Here is a 16,390-nt window from a genome sequence, read left to right on the forward strand (position 1 = left end):
AAATAATTCACCATGCTTTATCAAAGAACAGTAACAGGTCTCCAGAACAAAACAAAAAACACACACACACACAACCTTAACAGTGCCTAAGATTATTTCTACAAGTACGCAGGATGTACTGTATATAAAAATATCCGACTCTGAATGCATAGGTTAGGTCAAACTGTATTCTGCTTTTTGTCTAGAACAATAAGCAACCCCACAAACAAAATGTTAATCATGTTCTTTCCACAGAATAAACGTAGATCTGAAACCCATTTCAAACATGCTGCTCTCACTCGCACAGGGAACAGGGTCTATTTTCTGCCGCATTGCACCACTTTCTCAATCAAGCTTCTGCCTTCAACATGTGGCACAACGTACTTACAACATAACTGAAAACATAAAATAAGCACTTTCTTCTTACACACAACTTTTTGGAAACAGGTATTTCCTGCTCACATTGCACTTGCCTTCAACAACAGCATCTCAGTACTTTTCCATCCCATCACTGAACTCCTGCTTGTCTGATAGACTCTTTGACACAAACACAACAGGCCTAGCTGGTTAAAAAAAATTATACAAACTAATTAAAAATATATAATAAAACATACAAATACAATAAGAGCTTCAGGTATACATTTGAACAGTAAACAGTTACCACTGGGTAAGAGGTTTTGATGACAGAACATAGTGGCTGTCTACTGTACTGTTTAAAAAAAAAACAGAGACCCAGCATTGATAATTAAAGGAATATGTCAATAAAAGCAGCATAAACAACGTTACCGTCCAACAGAACATGGCTGACCCAGCCCAAATAAGTTCTTAATATGTAGGAGAAAAATGCGTTTCCTCTTCCTCTTTTGTTCTTAGTGTCAATAATCATCATGGACGATCAATCAATCTATTAGAGAAACACTGACTAAAAAAACTAAATAGATATTGTATGTCAGCACTAAACTGGCCTTAACAACCAAAATGAAGTTGTGTTTGTTAATATTTTGTGTTGCTTTCAGTGATTTAAACTAAGGTGAGAGTGCAACAAAGATAAATGTATTTCAAATAATAATTTGAATTAATGTTAAGGTGGGGAGAAGCACTAAATCATAAACTCAAAACTATTATATTCTTTGCTATATCTCATTGGTTTCCTCTACACTTAGGGGGTTAAAAAAAAAAAGTGATCGTTTGTTCTGCAGTTAGTATCTTTGCTGGTTCGGTTTGTTTTTGGTTTCGATTCTAATTACAGTTAAACAGAAAGACAGTAACTGAACATATTAATCAAAAGGCTCAACGTAAAGATTCTTTTTGTGGTAGCCAGAGCATTATTACTGTAAAGAGCTATGTGTGGTCTCTCTTTATTAGTAACGCTTAGTGAAAACTTTTAAATAAATACTTCACAGTTAACAGTTAAAGTGTTATGGTGACTAAACTGAATAACACACAGTGTTAATGCGTTGTACAAAACAAAACAATTAGTCCTGCTCAATTTGCTGCACATTAATGTCTACGATTCAAATGAAGGTTTTGTCTTACGCAAAAGATGACTAATCAAACAAAACGAATGATTCCTTTTCCACAGTGTGAACTTAGTGATTTAAATTTGTAGGGAAATCAGTTCCCCTACTTCAGCGTATCCATCCTTGTGTGGATATCGATTAAAGCATACTATTTGTGTGGTCAGCAAATGAAAGTACTATTGATTCTACAGTAAATCTCACCTGCTGTGAGATTATCTTCACCTTTAGAATTAGGCCAGTAATGAATGCCCTCTGCAGGAAAGACACTAAGGTTTATGCTGACAGCATGTATGAAAGTGTGTATGCCAGCTAGAACATCTGATAACACTCTGTACGTCAATTTGTTAGAAACCCAAGTTGCTGTGTGCACCTCCACTGTGCTGTAGCTTGTCCTGTTCTGTGGACTGATGGTGATCTTATCACTAGGAGCTATGCAAATCCTTCCTGTCGTCCTCTGCTCTCTGTGTTATCACATCATTCTCCTCTGTGACCATAGGTCACAGTCCGTGTAGGGACGTGTCCTTATAAGGCTATTGCAGAATCCCATTCAGGTCCAGTCCATAAGGAAGACAAGCCTGTGTCCTCCCTCTGTTGTCCCAATAGAGCCTTGGCACAAAGTGCAATGGGAGGAGAGAAAGAGATAAGGAGAGGAGAGAGGAATCCAAATACGTTCGCACATAATCAAGTACACCATGCATCGGTAATCACTTAGAACTAAAGCGGCAGGAGGGCCAGAGGAGGACAGTAGTTACAGAACTTTAAAAAACAAATTCCCAGTACAGAAACTGGCGAAACACCAAAGCCAAACAAAGCTGGAACATGAGACCTGGGCAGGCAACTAGCTATGGTTGCTTGAGGGTAGCTACAGATGCCCATCATTAACAGAGGATCTCGGGCCCTGTCGTCGCTCTAGTATGTGAGGCGGGAGGCCTTCATGTTGTAACAGGGTCTGTCTGTTAGTCCCCCAGTGCCAGAGAAAAGGGAAAGGCCCTCTGCTTTCTCCAACACCACCTCCAGTTCCTGGAAGTCCTGCAGCCGAGCCACATCCTTGTCCTGGACAGGAAAGAGAAATCACATTCAAATCATTAACAAATTCTTGCTACACATTCACAGTGAATGAACAAAGATTTTTTATATACCAGGAAAACTATTTTCAACCTGACTGGACACTACACTGTCATTACTTGTTAGAACTGTGGGTAATGACAAGAACATAGAGTACACAAGGAGTAGGGGAGATTTTTCTATTACTTAAAGAATCACTGGAAATAATGATTGAGCAGTTTTCAGTGACTGAAGACTCAGCACTAAGACATTTAAAATATCTTAACTACCACTTTACTCAAATCTTTGCCTAATACAGAAAATATAAAAAATGCAAGAAAATGGAAAAATACATGGCAACGTTAACTTGTGCACAGCATGCAGTCTTCTTTCCTGTACCTTTCTCAACATGGTGTTTGGCAGCTTGCGAATCTTCTCCACATGCTCAGCGCTGATGTCTAACTCACGGCAACAGACTCTCAGAAGAGAGCGATAGGTGAGTTCCTGGCGGTCCAGCTCCACTTCAATAAAGTCATTCTCCCGTGCGTTGGGGTTCTGGATACGCACCTTGAGAACCAACTCTGGAGAGAAAGACAAGAATTATCTCTATTATTGAAGATAGACAAAGCTCACCATGAGAGCAGTAATGCCTATTTTGTGTTTATAATGTCTTATCTATAAATGACCTATTAACGATTATGTCAAAATAGAAGGTATTCTATGAAGGCATAAATTGTATAAAATCTAGGAAAATGCGATCAACCTTTCTTTTTACTGTTTTATCTTGTATTTAAAGGGTGTGAGATGGGATGAACTGTCTCTGCTAGTGATCCTGCACAGCACTACTTCCACGAACTAACTAACTCTTCTGGTGCATCATCATCAAGGCTGTGCTCCTATTGGTCGCTAAACAGAAAACAATTAACCCCTTAAACATGCCTGCTGACACAGTTTTACCCATGTTCACACATACAATATGGACTTCAGGTTGCAGGGTGCTCTCTTGCCTTTATTGAGCATTCTTATCATCATATCATATATATTTTTTTCTTTCTTTGAAAGAACCAGAGTCTCTATGTGTAAAGGGGAGTTAGACAAAACAAAACACATTTTTTCTCTTACCTTGCACATTGACAGGGAAGGTGCTTGTAAAGAAGAAAGGCTGGAAAGCTGGCATGGGCCCACCCGCCTGGCTGTAGCTCAGCTGCTGTGGGATAGGCTGCTGCCTGCTCATATTTGGGTTAGCATTGGCCGCTGGAGCCTGGACCTGGCTCCCACTGCTACTAGCCAAGCTAGGACTGGGTGAGGCCAACGGAGGAGAGCACATAGTGCCGTTGTGTGTCACCGCATGCGGGTAGTCTGCATGGTTGATAAGGTGAGGCTCAACTGACACGTCCATGGGCACTGTGCAGTTAACAACAGCGTGGTTGTGGGATGAGGTCAGGCTGGGTGACACACCATTTTGTTCAGTCACAGGGATGAGTTTCTGAGCCTGGGATTGGCTATTGGTGGTGTGGTTTGGGGGAGAAGTAGGGCCGTCAGAGACAAGGCTCTGTGATTTCTGTGGCTCATGGGTTGGGGTAAGAGAGGCCGAATCACTGTGTGTGTCCTCATCATGATCTCCTGAACCGTTCTGTGTAAGGTGCTGTTCCAGAATGATCTCCGACTTGTTATCCATCTTAGAATACATGAAGGGTGGGTTGGACAGGTAATTTGGGATGATTGGCAAATCAGGTTCCTTGACTTCAGGCACTTCCTCCACCTCAACTGTGGTATTAATGTGCAAAAAAAGAGGATTATTTTCTTTAGAAACAGTAAACACAATAGCTCAGATAGACTTTCACATGATAGAGTATCACATGGCCTGTGCCTCACATGAATGCAACAGTCATGTAGCTATGTGACAGAAACATGGAATAATGAAATAGGAATTGTATTAGTTTACCTCCTAACAGTCGTTTGATCTCTGGTTTGGATGTGAGTTGTGAGGCCAGCTCATCCTTAGCTGTGAGGATTTCTTTATCTGCTCCACAAGTGAGTAAATAGGAGACTATGTGCTTATGGTTCCTCTTGCATGCCCAGTGCAGACATGTCCTGGTAGGATTATTAAAAAGAGTTAAACACAATTTAATTAGGCGAAGCAGTGGAGAATAAGATGATTAAATTACTTTTGTGTTATATATAAAATAGTCTATATTAGAGATAATTCAACATTTATATAGACTCCCCTGTCATAACATAGGTGGTGCACTGAATTAGGAAGCAGGAGACCAACACCAGAACAATACAACGCTTGTGTTGCACCAGCACACAAAAACAAGGAGCTCTTATTACCTCAGACTCACAAGATCCTAAGTCTAAAAGTCTTAGCTACACTATTTATGGCACAGGAGTGTTACCAAATAAATGCTAGAATATGGCAAAATAAAATGTTGTTACTTAAATATGTAAAATTATTTCATGTTTACAATTCTATTATTAAATCAGAACATTTATTAACTAGGGCATTGGGAACATGCCTACCAAATCTTGAAACTTCACTTCAAGACCAGAATAATAGTTCACTATACCAGAGCAGAAACAGGCTAAAGGTTTTTTCTTCACTGTTTCAGTGAGTCAGATGAGAAGTGGCAGCTGTGGCTCGCCTGCTTTGCCTAATAGGATAACACTCCCTCGGTTTAATCCCAGTGTGGCATTTGACTGCAATGAACTTTCGTGAAAAGAGTTTTTTTTACAAATCTGCGAAGGAAACCAGCACCTCTCGGGCTTGTGTTTGACAAAGTAGACCCCATATCATTCATTCAAACACTTACCATCCATTGATTTCGTTCTGTGAATTAACATTTACTCCACTCTCCACCAACGTCCGCACTTCGTCGATATCCCCAATGGCAGACGCCTCTCTCAGTCGCTCCTGTAATTCTTTATCCAACGAAGTAGTGGACATTTTGGTACAGACAACTAGCGCTGCGAGGTCATAGGATGCAGAAAAGCCTCTCGGATTAAGCTGTCAATACTAACCGATAAACGGTTTTCCTACCGATGGCACTGAAGACCACTAAAAATATTCTCGCTAGCAAACATTAGCTACTCTGCTAACCTTACCTATTAGCTAGCTTGGCGGGTTGCTAGCAAAGTCTTTGGCGCTAACTTGTAGCAACAAAACGCTGCTGCTAAGTTAATTTCGTCTAAATAAATGGTGTCTTTGGCGCTTATGTAGCAAGTTCCGTCCCCGTCATTTATTTGAGTGGTTAGTTCACGTTATAATCCCACTGCCAACAGCACAACCATTCAATCAGTGGTGTAAGAGCTCCGTCAGTGTGTAGCCAGAGACACCACCGCCTCACCGGGGGACATCTTTAGATGTAACACCTGTGAGCGCAAACATTAGTTCCCCCAATAGTACTCAATTCTCTTTAACAACACTCAACTTAAAGGAAAACTGTAAAACTGCATTATTCAACTCGCAGTTATCTCAATTAAGCTGGGTGAAAACCTGGGATATATCATTCACTGTTATATATCATTGTTATTTGCCTTTAGGGTGACAAACCACTCACTCATGCTGATTTATTTATCATAATAATGCTAATTATGTCGGGTATGTATATATTTATGATAGTTGTACTGACTTTAACTGTGTGTTAGCAATAAACATCAATAATGACATTATTGGACATTAATAATTATATGTAATAATACCGTAATATAGTTCGTTAATGTAAACACTCATGTCTGGAAGTTCAGTCATGGCTATTGGATACTCGTGTCTATTTCTTTTTTCTTTTTTCTTTTTTTACTTGTGTTTGTAAATAAACACAGATTGCAACAATTCACAAATCATTAAGCAATAATACTATACACCATGCATATAAAGGTTATTATACATACAGTGAAGTGTATGTCTAACATAAAAGTGAAGTGACAGTGAAGACCTGATAAGTCTGATAACAAAAGGGATTAATAATGTAATAAATAAATAAATAAATATGTAATACAAATCCAAGGTGTGTTCAGTTTGCGTTTTATTATTATTTGCTCCCTCCTGTGAAACCCCTTCAAAATAAAACAATTGAGTGATTCATATTTTCTATTATCTAAAAAAATCCGTGTTGCTTTACGTTATTGTTGAACTTGTACTTCCGGGTCAGAGGTTGAGGGTCTGCTGCTGGACCATGAACGGGCGTTGGTAACAGCGTCTGCCATTTTGATTAGAAGTACTTTGCGCGCAATAGATGGTGTGAACTCACTTTTCGGGAGCTATTGAAGTATTTTAAAATCACGGCTACGTTTTTTAGCCAAAATGCTTTCCGCAGCCCAGTTACTTGATGAGTTAATGGGTCGAGATAGAAACTTGGCCCCTAACGAGAAGCGATCCAACGTACGATGGGACGACGAGAGCGTAAGTTAGCACCCTGGCTAATGCTACCTTAGCGACGCTAGGTTAAAAGGCTAGCAAGGCATTACCTAGTTAAATGCCTAAAATATTTGTGTGTGGCGTGTATGAGTTAGCTCATCTAAGTGTCTAAGTGCAGGTATTAATTCAGGTGTTAACAATAATGCTTAAACAGGAATATGGAGTGTTACCTATACACGTGATGGCTATATTAGCACTAACTAGAGTTTGCTAATGCTAATGGTATTGGCTCACAAAGGGGCTTCTAATGATAGAATTAGCACTACAAGCTAACGCAGATTTGAATTTTAGCGCTACACGGTGCTTTGGTTTGTGAAATAAATAGCAACTGATAACGTGGGTGATAAATGTGTACTTGTTATATTCACTTTGGGAATGCAAGACTCGTTTGTAGCACAAGTTATTCTTGGTCCCTTGGTTTGATGTTAACTTTAACGAAAGAAGATTTCAATTAGAACTGAGTTTGAAATATTAAAAAAAACAATTTCTCCCTTAAGGTCTGTCGATATTATCTGTGTGGGTTTTGTCCAGCTGAGCTATTCACAAACACCAGGTCTGACTTGGGTAAGTCAAGAACCTAAAGACACTAACTATTTCCTAATACAACAGTTACATTTGAAGATATGAAACATTCATCTCCATCTTATTTTCAGGCCCCTGTGAGAAAATCCACGATGAAAACCTCAGAAAAATGTAAGTTCTGACTGTGCTTTTAGAAATAACTTTGTTATGTCTCCCCACCTCCACCTAGCCTAACAACCTGTTTCTATTTTGTTTTATCCAGGTATGAGAAGAGCTCGCGGTTCATGAAAGAGGGTTATGAGCGAGACTTCCTGCGCTATCTGCAGTCACTCTTGGCTGAAGTGGAGCGGCGTATCCGCAGAGGGCATGCCCGGCTTGCGCTTTCCCAGGCTCAGCAGAATGCAGGGGTTTGTACTTGACTTTTGGGACAACTCTTTCTGTCATGTAAGAGTGTAATAGGAATTGTTTATAATTTCTGTTACAATTCCAAAACAGTTATATGGCTGGTGTTTCTTTATTCTGAAATACTATTTGTCTATTTCAGCAAGGACCTGGCCCATCAGGAAAGAACGAGGAAAAAGTTCAGGTTCTGACAGAGAAGATTGAAGATCTAGTAGTTCAGGTTTGTAATAATTCTCGAAAAAAATCTTGCATAAGTGTTTTATAGTTGTGTTACAGCTCATCTTTTTGTAGACATTGTTACAGATCCCCTATGTCGAGTCTTTTTATAACTGGAATCACCAACATGAAAATATAGTTTCTTATCTTTAGAGAATATTGAAATACATTCTCACTGACTGACTGACCTCATCCCACAACCATGCTGAAATTTAGTTGCCAGCGTTGTTACATTGCATTGTGTCATGACTTATCTGTTTTTTGTTTTGTTTTTTCTTTTCTCCGTTTTGCTTTTGCTCAGATTGAGGAGCTTGGCTCAGAGGGTAGAGTGGAGGAGGCCCAGGGAATGATGAAGCTGGTGGAGCAGCTGAAGGAGGAGAGGGAAATGCTCAGCTCCACCCCCTCGGTGAGTCAGTTAGAGGCAGGGTTATCAGCCTACACGCACTGCTTGGGATAGTATGTGCTGCTTTTTAAATTCATTTTTATAGTTGTCATCAGTTGACGGACATCTTTATTCTACCACAAATAATCTAAATAAAACCAAGCTTGGACAGAAAATTATTACAACATTCTCCCTGACGCTAATCGTCAACATTAAGGTTATTCCAGAACAACACAAATCAGTGCAACAGATATTTTATGTTGTGAGTCATACCTCTGTTTATTATTTATGTAATGTTTGTACTATTTATCCAGACCATTGAGAGCTTTGCAGCCCAGGAGAAACAGATGGAGGTGTGTGAGGTGTGTGGGGCCTTCCTCATTGTGGGTGATGCACAGTCTCGAGTGGATGACCACTTGATGGGAAAGCAGCACATGGGCTATGCCAAGATCAAATCAACTGTAGAGGAGCTCAAGGTAACAGGATCACAAAACATACACACGTCTAAAATAAGATTCAGCATGTGTGAGTTGTTCTGTTTCAGTTACTAGAGCTGTGGTACACAGCTCAGCAGAAGGTTATTCCACCTGGACTGTGTGTGATTCGTGACTCATGATTTAAATGCACCAATCAACTTCTCATAATTTACACAAGCTTTTGCCGATTTATTAATAGGAGAAACTACGGCGCCGCTCAGAAGACCCACAGACTGAAAACCCAGCAGTCAAGAAGGACAGAGAAGACCGTGAGCGAGAGAGGGAGGAAAGAGAGAAAAAGCGCAAAGAGGAAGAAGAGAAGGAGAAGGAGCGTGAGAAAGAGCGGGAGAAAGAGAGGGAACGGGAGAGAGAACGAGAGAGGGAGAGAGACAGAGAACGGGACAGAGATAGGGAGAGGGACAGAAGGGCACGCCGAAGTCACTCCAACAGCCGCCACTCCAGTCGAGCATCAGACAGGAAAAGGAGCAGATCCCGTGATCGCCGGAGGTCCAGGAGCAGAGACAAAGACAGGGAGAGAGAACGCAAACGCAGCAGGTATGGCTAACAATATTGAACCACTTTGAGAACTATATTCTTGGTGGTCTAATAATGGAGCTATGTTATAGATAGAAGCACCAGTCAGTTTGAATTATTGAAAATATATTTTCTTTTTTTTTGTGATTTGTTTTTTCTCTTAGCAGTTTTTATTTTTTTCTTCCTAATTTTTAAGTACACCTTTCATTCCTTGACTTAAATTGTCTCTTTAGGAGTCGGGACAGAGACCGAGAAAGAGAGAGGAGGCGCAGCCGTGACCGCTCTGACAGGAAAAGGCGCTCCCGCAGTCGCGACAGGAAGAGGTCACGCAGCTCAGAGCGCAAATCTCACCGCCATCGCAGCCGAAGCAAGGGCAGGGACAGAGAGAAGGAGAAAGAGAGGGACAGAGAGCGGTCATCAAAAGACAAAGGTGAGGACCTAGAGATGTTTTTTGTTTGCATAACATGCAAACAAAAAAGTTTGGTAGTAACTGTTGTGTTTTATTTTGGTATTTTGTTTTTACAGACCGTAAGGTAACAGAGGAAAGGAGCAGCTCGAAGAAAAACAAACACTCTGACGGCGATGCAGCTGACATAAAGGCTTCATCAGAAGCGGAACCGATGGAGACAGAGGCAGCTGCCTCTGCCTCTTCCCCTCTGCTTAATGGCCAGCAAGAGCTCCTCCATTCTGAAGGTGACACTCAGTCCAATTAAAACTGATCTGATAGGACCTCAGATCAGGCTCAGGTAAGTGCGTCCTCCTGCTCGCTTCCCCCTGGCTCTCAAACCCAACCCACCACCCTCCCACTCTCCCTTCCCCTCCGTTTCACATCTTTCCTGCCCACTGTCTTACCCTCCCTCTCCCACCCTGTTTATGTTCAGTTGAATGCCTTTGATTTTGTCTATGATGTACTATATGCATATATTTTTATCCTGTTTTTGAATAGTGCATCGTAAGTATGCACTGAAGATGAAGGACTAGGCCCGATGAATGAGAAGAAGGTAGAAAGCATTCACACAAAGCCAAGAGGGAAAGGCCAGTGTAACCCTGAGCAAACATGCCCAGAGGTACCCCTCGTTTTGTATCGGTTTTTGATCCTTATAGATGCATATTTGTCTTTGTGGACAAAATGGCAGAAAAAACATTAACCCATCCAGTCAAATTTCCTGCCTTTATTTATCTGTTTTTTGTCTATTTTGTTTTATTTTTTTACTTTGAAGAAGGAAAATGTAAAGATTACATTTGTTGAGATATTACACTCCATACAGGGAGAAAATTCAGCCACTGTGTGTCTACATGTTTATATATATATTAATGATATCTTGGGGAATTTCCTTTCTCCTGTGTAAACACACAGACATATTTTTAGCCTTCGTCAAAGGTGTATGTGAAAAACAAGCAACTTATTTATTGCTTTGGATTTGTTGTCCAGCTTACTGTGCTTGATAATGCCATGCAGTGTGTGTTTGGGGGGTGTTATAGCACCGGGGGCCTAACGTAACTAACTAACTGGAGGGTAGGGTTTATCGAATGAATTGCAGCTGACTTCCATACCTCACACAGCGTTGGTGTTGTGAGCGAGACCACATGAGAAAAGGGCAAATTAAAAATCATGGATACTCTCTGACTGTCAAACTGTGCAGGTACTCACCCCAGGTACTCCTTTCTCTACCCACATCCATTTCTGAATGCTGTTGCCTGTCAGAAAAAAAAACTATTTGTACTTCTCCAAAACATGAACTTGAAAGCTTGATTGTGTATTATGTTTTTGTTTCTTTCTTCTATTTGTTAGATTTTGGGGAAAGAAAATCATATGATGATGCCAGAGACACATTCGAAATGCAGTCAGACAGGCTGATTGATGTGCCTTTACCAACAGATGAAATTGCCACGTGTACTCTTTGCCATAGTGTTATTCACTGTTGTTAGTCTGTTTTATTTTCACATTTATTCAGCTGGAAAGATGACAATTGGAATTGAATACACTAAGAAAACAAGTGCATTTTCATATTGGCAAAGGGAACATCAATTAGCTTTGTCACTACTTTAGATCTAAAGGTGTGACCAGACCTTATACATGTTTATCAAGTTGCACACTTTAAGTCAAAGTTTAAAATGTAGTAAAATATTTAGAAAATATGAGACTCGTCTGGCCACAGGTAGTCAGGTAATTTCCATTTTTCTAGTAAATGGGTACTACTTGTGCATTAATAGCACTGTCTACACTCTCCTTTGATTTTAATAAAGGGATATATTAGAAATTATTTGGATAATATTGTTGCTCCTGTAGCAGCACTAGTTGCTACAAGCTCATGTTTGCGGACCTTTGCTAACATTGCATTTTGTGAACATTTTGCTTAACAGGGGAAGCTGGGAAATCTGGTGGAGGAAGAAGTGGAAGAGTGCACCCATCCTTACCCTGAACCTGACTCTTCGCTGCTTAAAAACAAGGTGAACCACAGTGTGTAGTGGCTTATTTAAAAAAAACAAAAACACGAGGAGAGAGGAACAAATACATTGATTTTCATATTCCATGACCTGTCAATTGTCTGACTGAATGAGGGTAGTTGTGGTTCATCTGGTATATTTCTTGGTCTAGATGTCAGGCAGACATATGAAATACCAAACTTAGAGGAGACGTTCAGTATGGGTTTTTGTTCTCTTATTTTGAAAATCTTTACACATCCTCCTTGTTTCTTGACATTTAGTACAACTGAAATAAAAACTGCTTGTGGTTTGTTTTGGTTTGTCAGGTTCCACCTCACCTCCTGACCTTTTTTTAAACAAAAAAAAAAATAATCATTTGAAAGCATATGTACAATGTTAGACCCATGACTGGGTGTGTCTCATTTCTCCTCCACTTAGAGCTCACATTGATTGCTCTTGTCCAATTACTGTAAAGTATACTGATTTAATTTTGATTAAAAGTTTTTGAAGAGTGAATATTTGTTTAATTTTGCTCTGCTTTTAATGCCCATGTTGTCTTGAAGAATAAAAAGTTAAAAACTTGTCAATGTTTTGTGTTTGTTTCTACTGAGATCGAGTGGCACTAGAAGTTTACTGTCTGCATTAAGGTTTTATGGGATATCTGGAAAAGGTTTGCACCATTAAAAGCTAAACATTTTACATGTTTTATTCAGGAAACTTATTTTGTTAATGCAGTAAACTGGATTTTTAAATCAAGGCCTTAGTGCTTGTGTGATGTTTGTTGGTCTGATTTTGGCAAGTAATTTACTGATCAGTTCCTTTCATAAGTTTATTTGCACTTAGTGTGAACCCACTGATTGTGCTGGGGCATAAACACCCAATTTCCTTTAAGTTGTAAGTTTACCGTACTATTTCTCAGGCCTTTTTCTAAATTTATGCCCCAATTTCAGAGAAAGAAAAAGATTTTTGTGGATTAAATGTTATGCGCAGTGCCTTTAGCCTCAGTAACGTAGGAAATAATTCAAAATAATTTAGACGAAAATGGCAAACTGCAGTATTCTATTATACTTTACAACTAAATTGAATGAGTTCCTTTTTAGATGGGAATTTAATCAAAAGTTATTTTTTGGGGAGAGGGAAAATATACATTTACAGCCAGATACTGTTATGCAAGCTGTAAACCTTCCAGCTAACGGGCTAGGAAGAAGTACTCCTGTATCGCTGCTTCATCTTGCTGAGCTGTCAACAGCTTCCATTGTTGTTAGACCTAAATCTAGTTACCAGGCTATAACAAAGGTATCCTTCTATCCTTTGCCCCTATAACAGTATCTTATCAGTGTCAAAGTCACATGCACGGTATGGAAGGGGATGAAATATATACAGCCATGTAGGAAAAGTAAATTAACATATTCATCGACTGGCTTCTGCTACTGCTGATTCTTCAACTGTTGAAAAAGTTAATTAAAGAATTACTTTAATGCATCGATCACAATATTAAACCCACTGACAAGTAAAGTGAAAAACTGATTAACTGATTTATCTGCTTAAATAGGGCTGTGTGACTGACCATTGAATAATAGATGACGGTGTCCTCTCATGAATGACAACATGTGAACAGCCATGTGCATGTGTGTAGTATACCCTTGGAAGAGATGGCACCACGATACACAGCGGGGAAAATATCCAGACGACGCCACAGCTCTGTGCAATGTTCTGCTAGGAAACTTAGGGTTCTGGCAAAATCCCAACCAAATCCCTAAAGACTGTTGCAGGGCCGAGAGCTGTTTGTGTTGGATTAGAGGGCAGATTGATGTATTCCACCATCACTCCGTATGTTTAATAGCAAAAAAAATCAACACTGAAATATTGGGTTTGTTGATAAAAATGACAAACGTCCTCTAGGGAACTTAACTTCCATCACCAGATAATCTTACATAAAGAAACTAGTTTGATGTCATCCGATTCCATAAATGCTAATGCTTGTAACAGTGCTCCTTTTCTCTCGATACCTGTCCAGGTACCTGTAGGAGTTTGGTAGAGTTCATCATTTGAGAGGGCACCCAGGTTACTCAGCATTAAAAGCAATGACACTGTTGAAATAATCACTGCTCATGAATTGATCATATTTTTGAAATGAAAACTGTCTGCTCCTTGTCGTTTGGCACATTCTTGATCTGCCCCATTATTCTCTTTATGAGAAGAGTAATACAAATTCTGCATAGACTCAGTGCAGTTTAATTAGCATTTGAAAAAGGAATACCTTTAGGTGTTTGTACCTCACAAACAAATTATCCATTGATTACACATAACCATGGATGATGGTGCAGGTGGACTGGCCCAGCTGTGGCCTCTGCTGCTCCTCGCCTCTCGCTCGTGACTGTTCGGTCTCGCCTCTCTGAGCCTCTTGGCCTCAAACGTACTTGCTGTGACAACAAGGCGTACTCTGCTCCCTGTCTGTGCCAGAACAAAGCAAAGCAGCAGGTGGGTTTCAGATGGTCTGTTAACTTTGGAGACTGAATCTCCAAAGAGACCCGTGGAAGGGGAGGATCTGGATTAAGATCCAAACTCAGAGCTCATACTTTATAATGTTAACTATGCTGCACACATGTTAGTGTGCATTACGTAACAGTAGGAGGCAGTATGTACCTAATTTTGGCCAAAAGAAATAGTGCAGCTATATTTAAGGTATTGTGCCTTTCACTGCATCCTCATTCAAACACAGGAACACAATCAGTACATCTCATTAGGAGAGCAGCATTTCCACAGGGTGACAGTTTCAGCTAGAGGAAAAACAAAGGGAAGCTACCACCGGAAGAGAGGGAGCTGAAAAGACGGGGGGAATAAAAAAGTGACAGACAGACAGTGAGCCTCATGTGATGCTAAACAACCAGGGTGAAAAGGGATAATGGAGACAGATTGCCTTCTACTTGCTTCAGTTTTACTCTTTCAGATAGACACACACAGTCGATCTCAAGCGAAGCAGCATGCAGATTATGCAGCAGAGAAGGCAATTCATCAGTGGTGTCGACGGGCTGTCTGATTAATGATCAAAACACCAACACACACTCACAGCTTATGTCAGCTGCCAGTCATGTCCTGATGGGGGAATATAATTTCCCCTAAAGGCATCTGCTATTTGTGCTGAGCTGGTGCTTATTAGATGCTCCGTGCACAGCTGTAGCACCAATATTCTATCTTAGTGTTTTCTGTTAACGTTATTACAAGTAATGTAGTGATACTAGATATCCTCCCAGGCTCTACTGCAGCAGACTGCTGGTGTTGCAGAATTACTCCAGCTATTCTGTTTAATACTGTGTATCTAGGCCGGTTTTGTACTGTTGACATGCTTTAATCCTCACTCAGTTGTAGTAAGGTTCACACCATGTGGTTGGAACAACCCCATGTATATACAGTATTTTAATCCTGGAAGTAGTGGTTCTGGTTCTGATCGTCCACATTAGCTCATGATGGTTAAACACTTATCTGAATCACTCAGCAGACGGGCAGAGTGGCAGGGCCCCTGCAGCTGCAGTGAATCTATACTGTTGGAGCTCTTCTCTTTGAAAGAGCGATTAGCAGTAAATGCATCATGTAACTAAGATCTACAGCGACCTGTCCAGGGTGCGCCCCGGTAGTCACCCACACACAGCTGGGATCGGCACCAGCTTCCCAGTTTGCATTCACTGTTTGTCTAAATGATGAAGAGAGCAGTTTATGACCCAAGACATATCACCAGCCACATGCAGTATGACTCACTGTAGTGGACTCATTTACTCATTCAGACAACGATCTTAAACATACTGCAGATGGAAAGCACTTGACTGGCAGAAAGACTCCACAGGAAGCAGGAGGTGAGGTTGTAATCTTCAGGAAGTCATAACTGTAAAGGATTTCCCACAAAACATTAAATAAAAATGCCGATTTGTAATTTAACTTTGTGTTAACAGGTCTACATCAGTTCTTTGTAAAGTGCTATAAACGTAATTTATTTCAAATTCAATGTGCTGAAGAAAACAAACAACAATTGTTGTAAATCCTAAATAAGACTTACTGCAGTGCTGTTAACGTTGGGTTGAGTTGCACTATAAGAGAAAACCTGTTTCTCTGGTCACGTGCATGTTTAAACTGTTTTGGTTCAGTTTGGCGTTCTGTGCTTAACCTGCATGTTCGGTTGTAGAAGAGGAAGCAGAGCAGCTCCCGCTTTAGTGTTTGCACTGCACTTTGTCTCTCTCCTTCCTTCAGCAGATGGCTCCACCACAGGACTGGGCTCTGAATCGATGAGTAACAGCCCAGCAGCTTTGTTTCTTTCCGACTAACTCCTCGTTCATGTACTCTGTTTTCTTTCCTCTCTTTTTTCCTGCAGTCTTAACGGTTCTGGCCCTCGATGAGCCTCAGAGAGCCAGGAAGCAGGGTGGCAGCCGGCGAGAGTCCTCAGTCCTCCCACCTGAGCATCAAAGCCCTCTTGTGGGTG

The 16,390-nt window shown here is 40.5% G+C and overlaps 2 protein-coding genes across 4 annotated transcripts; one reads left to right on the top strand and one right to left on the bottom strand.

Moving 5' to 3' along the window:
• On the bottom strand, positions 1-5,888 carry ankrd40 (ankyrin repeat domain 40). The gene is made up of 5 exons (XM_026359935.1): positions 5,357-5,888; positions 4,489-4,637; positions 3,666-4,310; positions 2,943-3,124; positions 1-2,552 (listed from the first exon to the last, which is right to left on the bottom strand). Exons 1-5 carry the CDS (start codon positions 5,488-5,490, stop codon positions 2,409-2,411), a joined length of 1,254 nt encoding a protein of 417 aa, XP_026215720.1. The 5' UTR covers positions 5,491-5,888; the 3' UTR covers positions 1-2,408.
• Positions 5,889-6,846: 958 nt separating this feature from the next.
• luc7l3 (LUC7-like 3 pre-mRNA splicing factor) lies at positions 6,847-12,501 on the top strand. 3 transcript variants are annotated; one of them, XM_026356456.1, is made up of 11 exons: positions 6,847-6,945; positions 7,458-7,524; positions 7,614-7,653; positions 7,745-7,889; positions 8,027-8,104; positions 8,402-8,506; positions 8,797-8,958; positions 9,158-9,513; positions 9,726-9,922; positions 10,018-10,238; positions 11,857-12,501. In XM_026356456.1, exons 1-10 carry the CDS (start codon positions 6,847-6,849, stop codon positions 10,203-10,205), a joined length of 1,437 nt encoding a protein of 478 aa, XP_026212241.1. In that variant the 3' UTR covers positions 10,206-10,238; positions 11,857-12,501. The 3 variants fall into 3 exon arrangements, with proteins under 3 accessions (XP_026212241.1, XP_026212231.1, XP_026212249.1); XM_026356446.1 differs by having other exon boundaries at positions 10,018-12,501; XM_026356464.1 differs by lacking the exon at positions 6,847-6,945 and having other exon boundaries at positions 7,745-7,926; positions 10,018-12,501.
• The last annotated feature ends 3,889 nt before the right edge of the window (positions 12,502-16,390 follow it).

This window comes from Anabas testudineus, chromosome 8 (genome assembly GCF_900324465.2).
Source record: "Anabas testudineus chromosome 8, fAnaTes1.2, whole genome shotgun sequence".
Taxonomy (NCBI): Eukaryota; Metazoa; Chordata; class Actinopteri; order Anabantiformes; family Anabantidae; genus Anabas; species Anabas testudineus.

Bases quoted from the DNA above. Each gene is read 5' to 3' on its own strand.
- luc7l3 (XM_026356446.1), top strand. From the start codon at position 6,847: ATGCTTTCCGCAGCCCAGTTACTTGATGAGTTAATGGGTCGAGATAGA. The intron at 7,654-7,744 runs GTAAGTTCTGAC...TGTTTTATCCAG, and splicing joins GATGAAAACCTCAGAAAAAT to GTATGAGAAGAGCTCGCGGT. The intron at 8,105-8,401 runs GTTTGTAATAAT...GCTTTTGCTCAG, and splicing joins TTGAAGATCTAGTAGTTCAG to ATTGAGGAGCTTGGCTCAGA.
- ankrd40 (XM_026359935.1), bottom strand. From the start codon at position 5,490: ATGTCCACTACTTCGTTGGATAAAGAATTACAGGAGCGACTGAGAGAG. The intron at 4,638-5,356 runs GTAAGTGTTTGA...TAATCCTACCAG, and splicing joins CAGAACGAAATCAATGGATG to GACATGTCTGCACTGGGCAT. The intron at 4,311-4,488 runs GTAAACTAATAC...TTAATACCACAG, and splicing joins GATCAAACGACTGTTAGGAG to TTGAGGTGGAGGAAGTGCCT.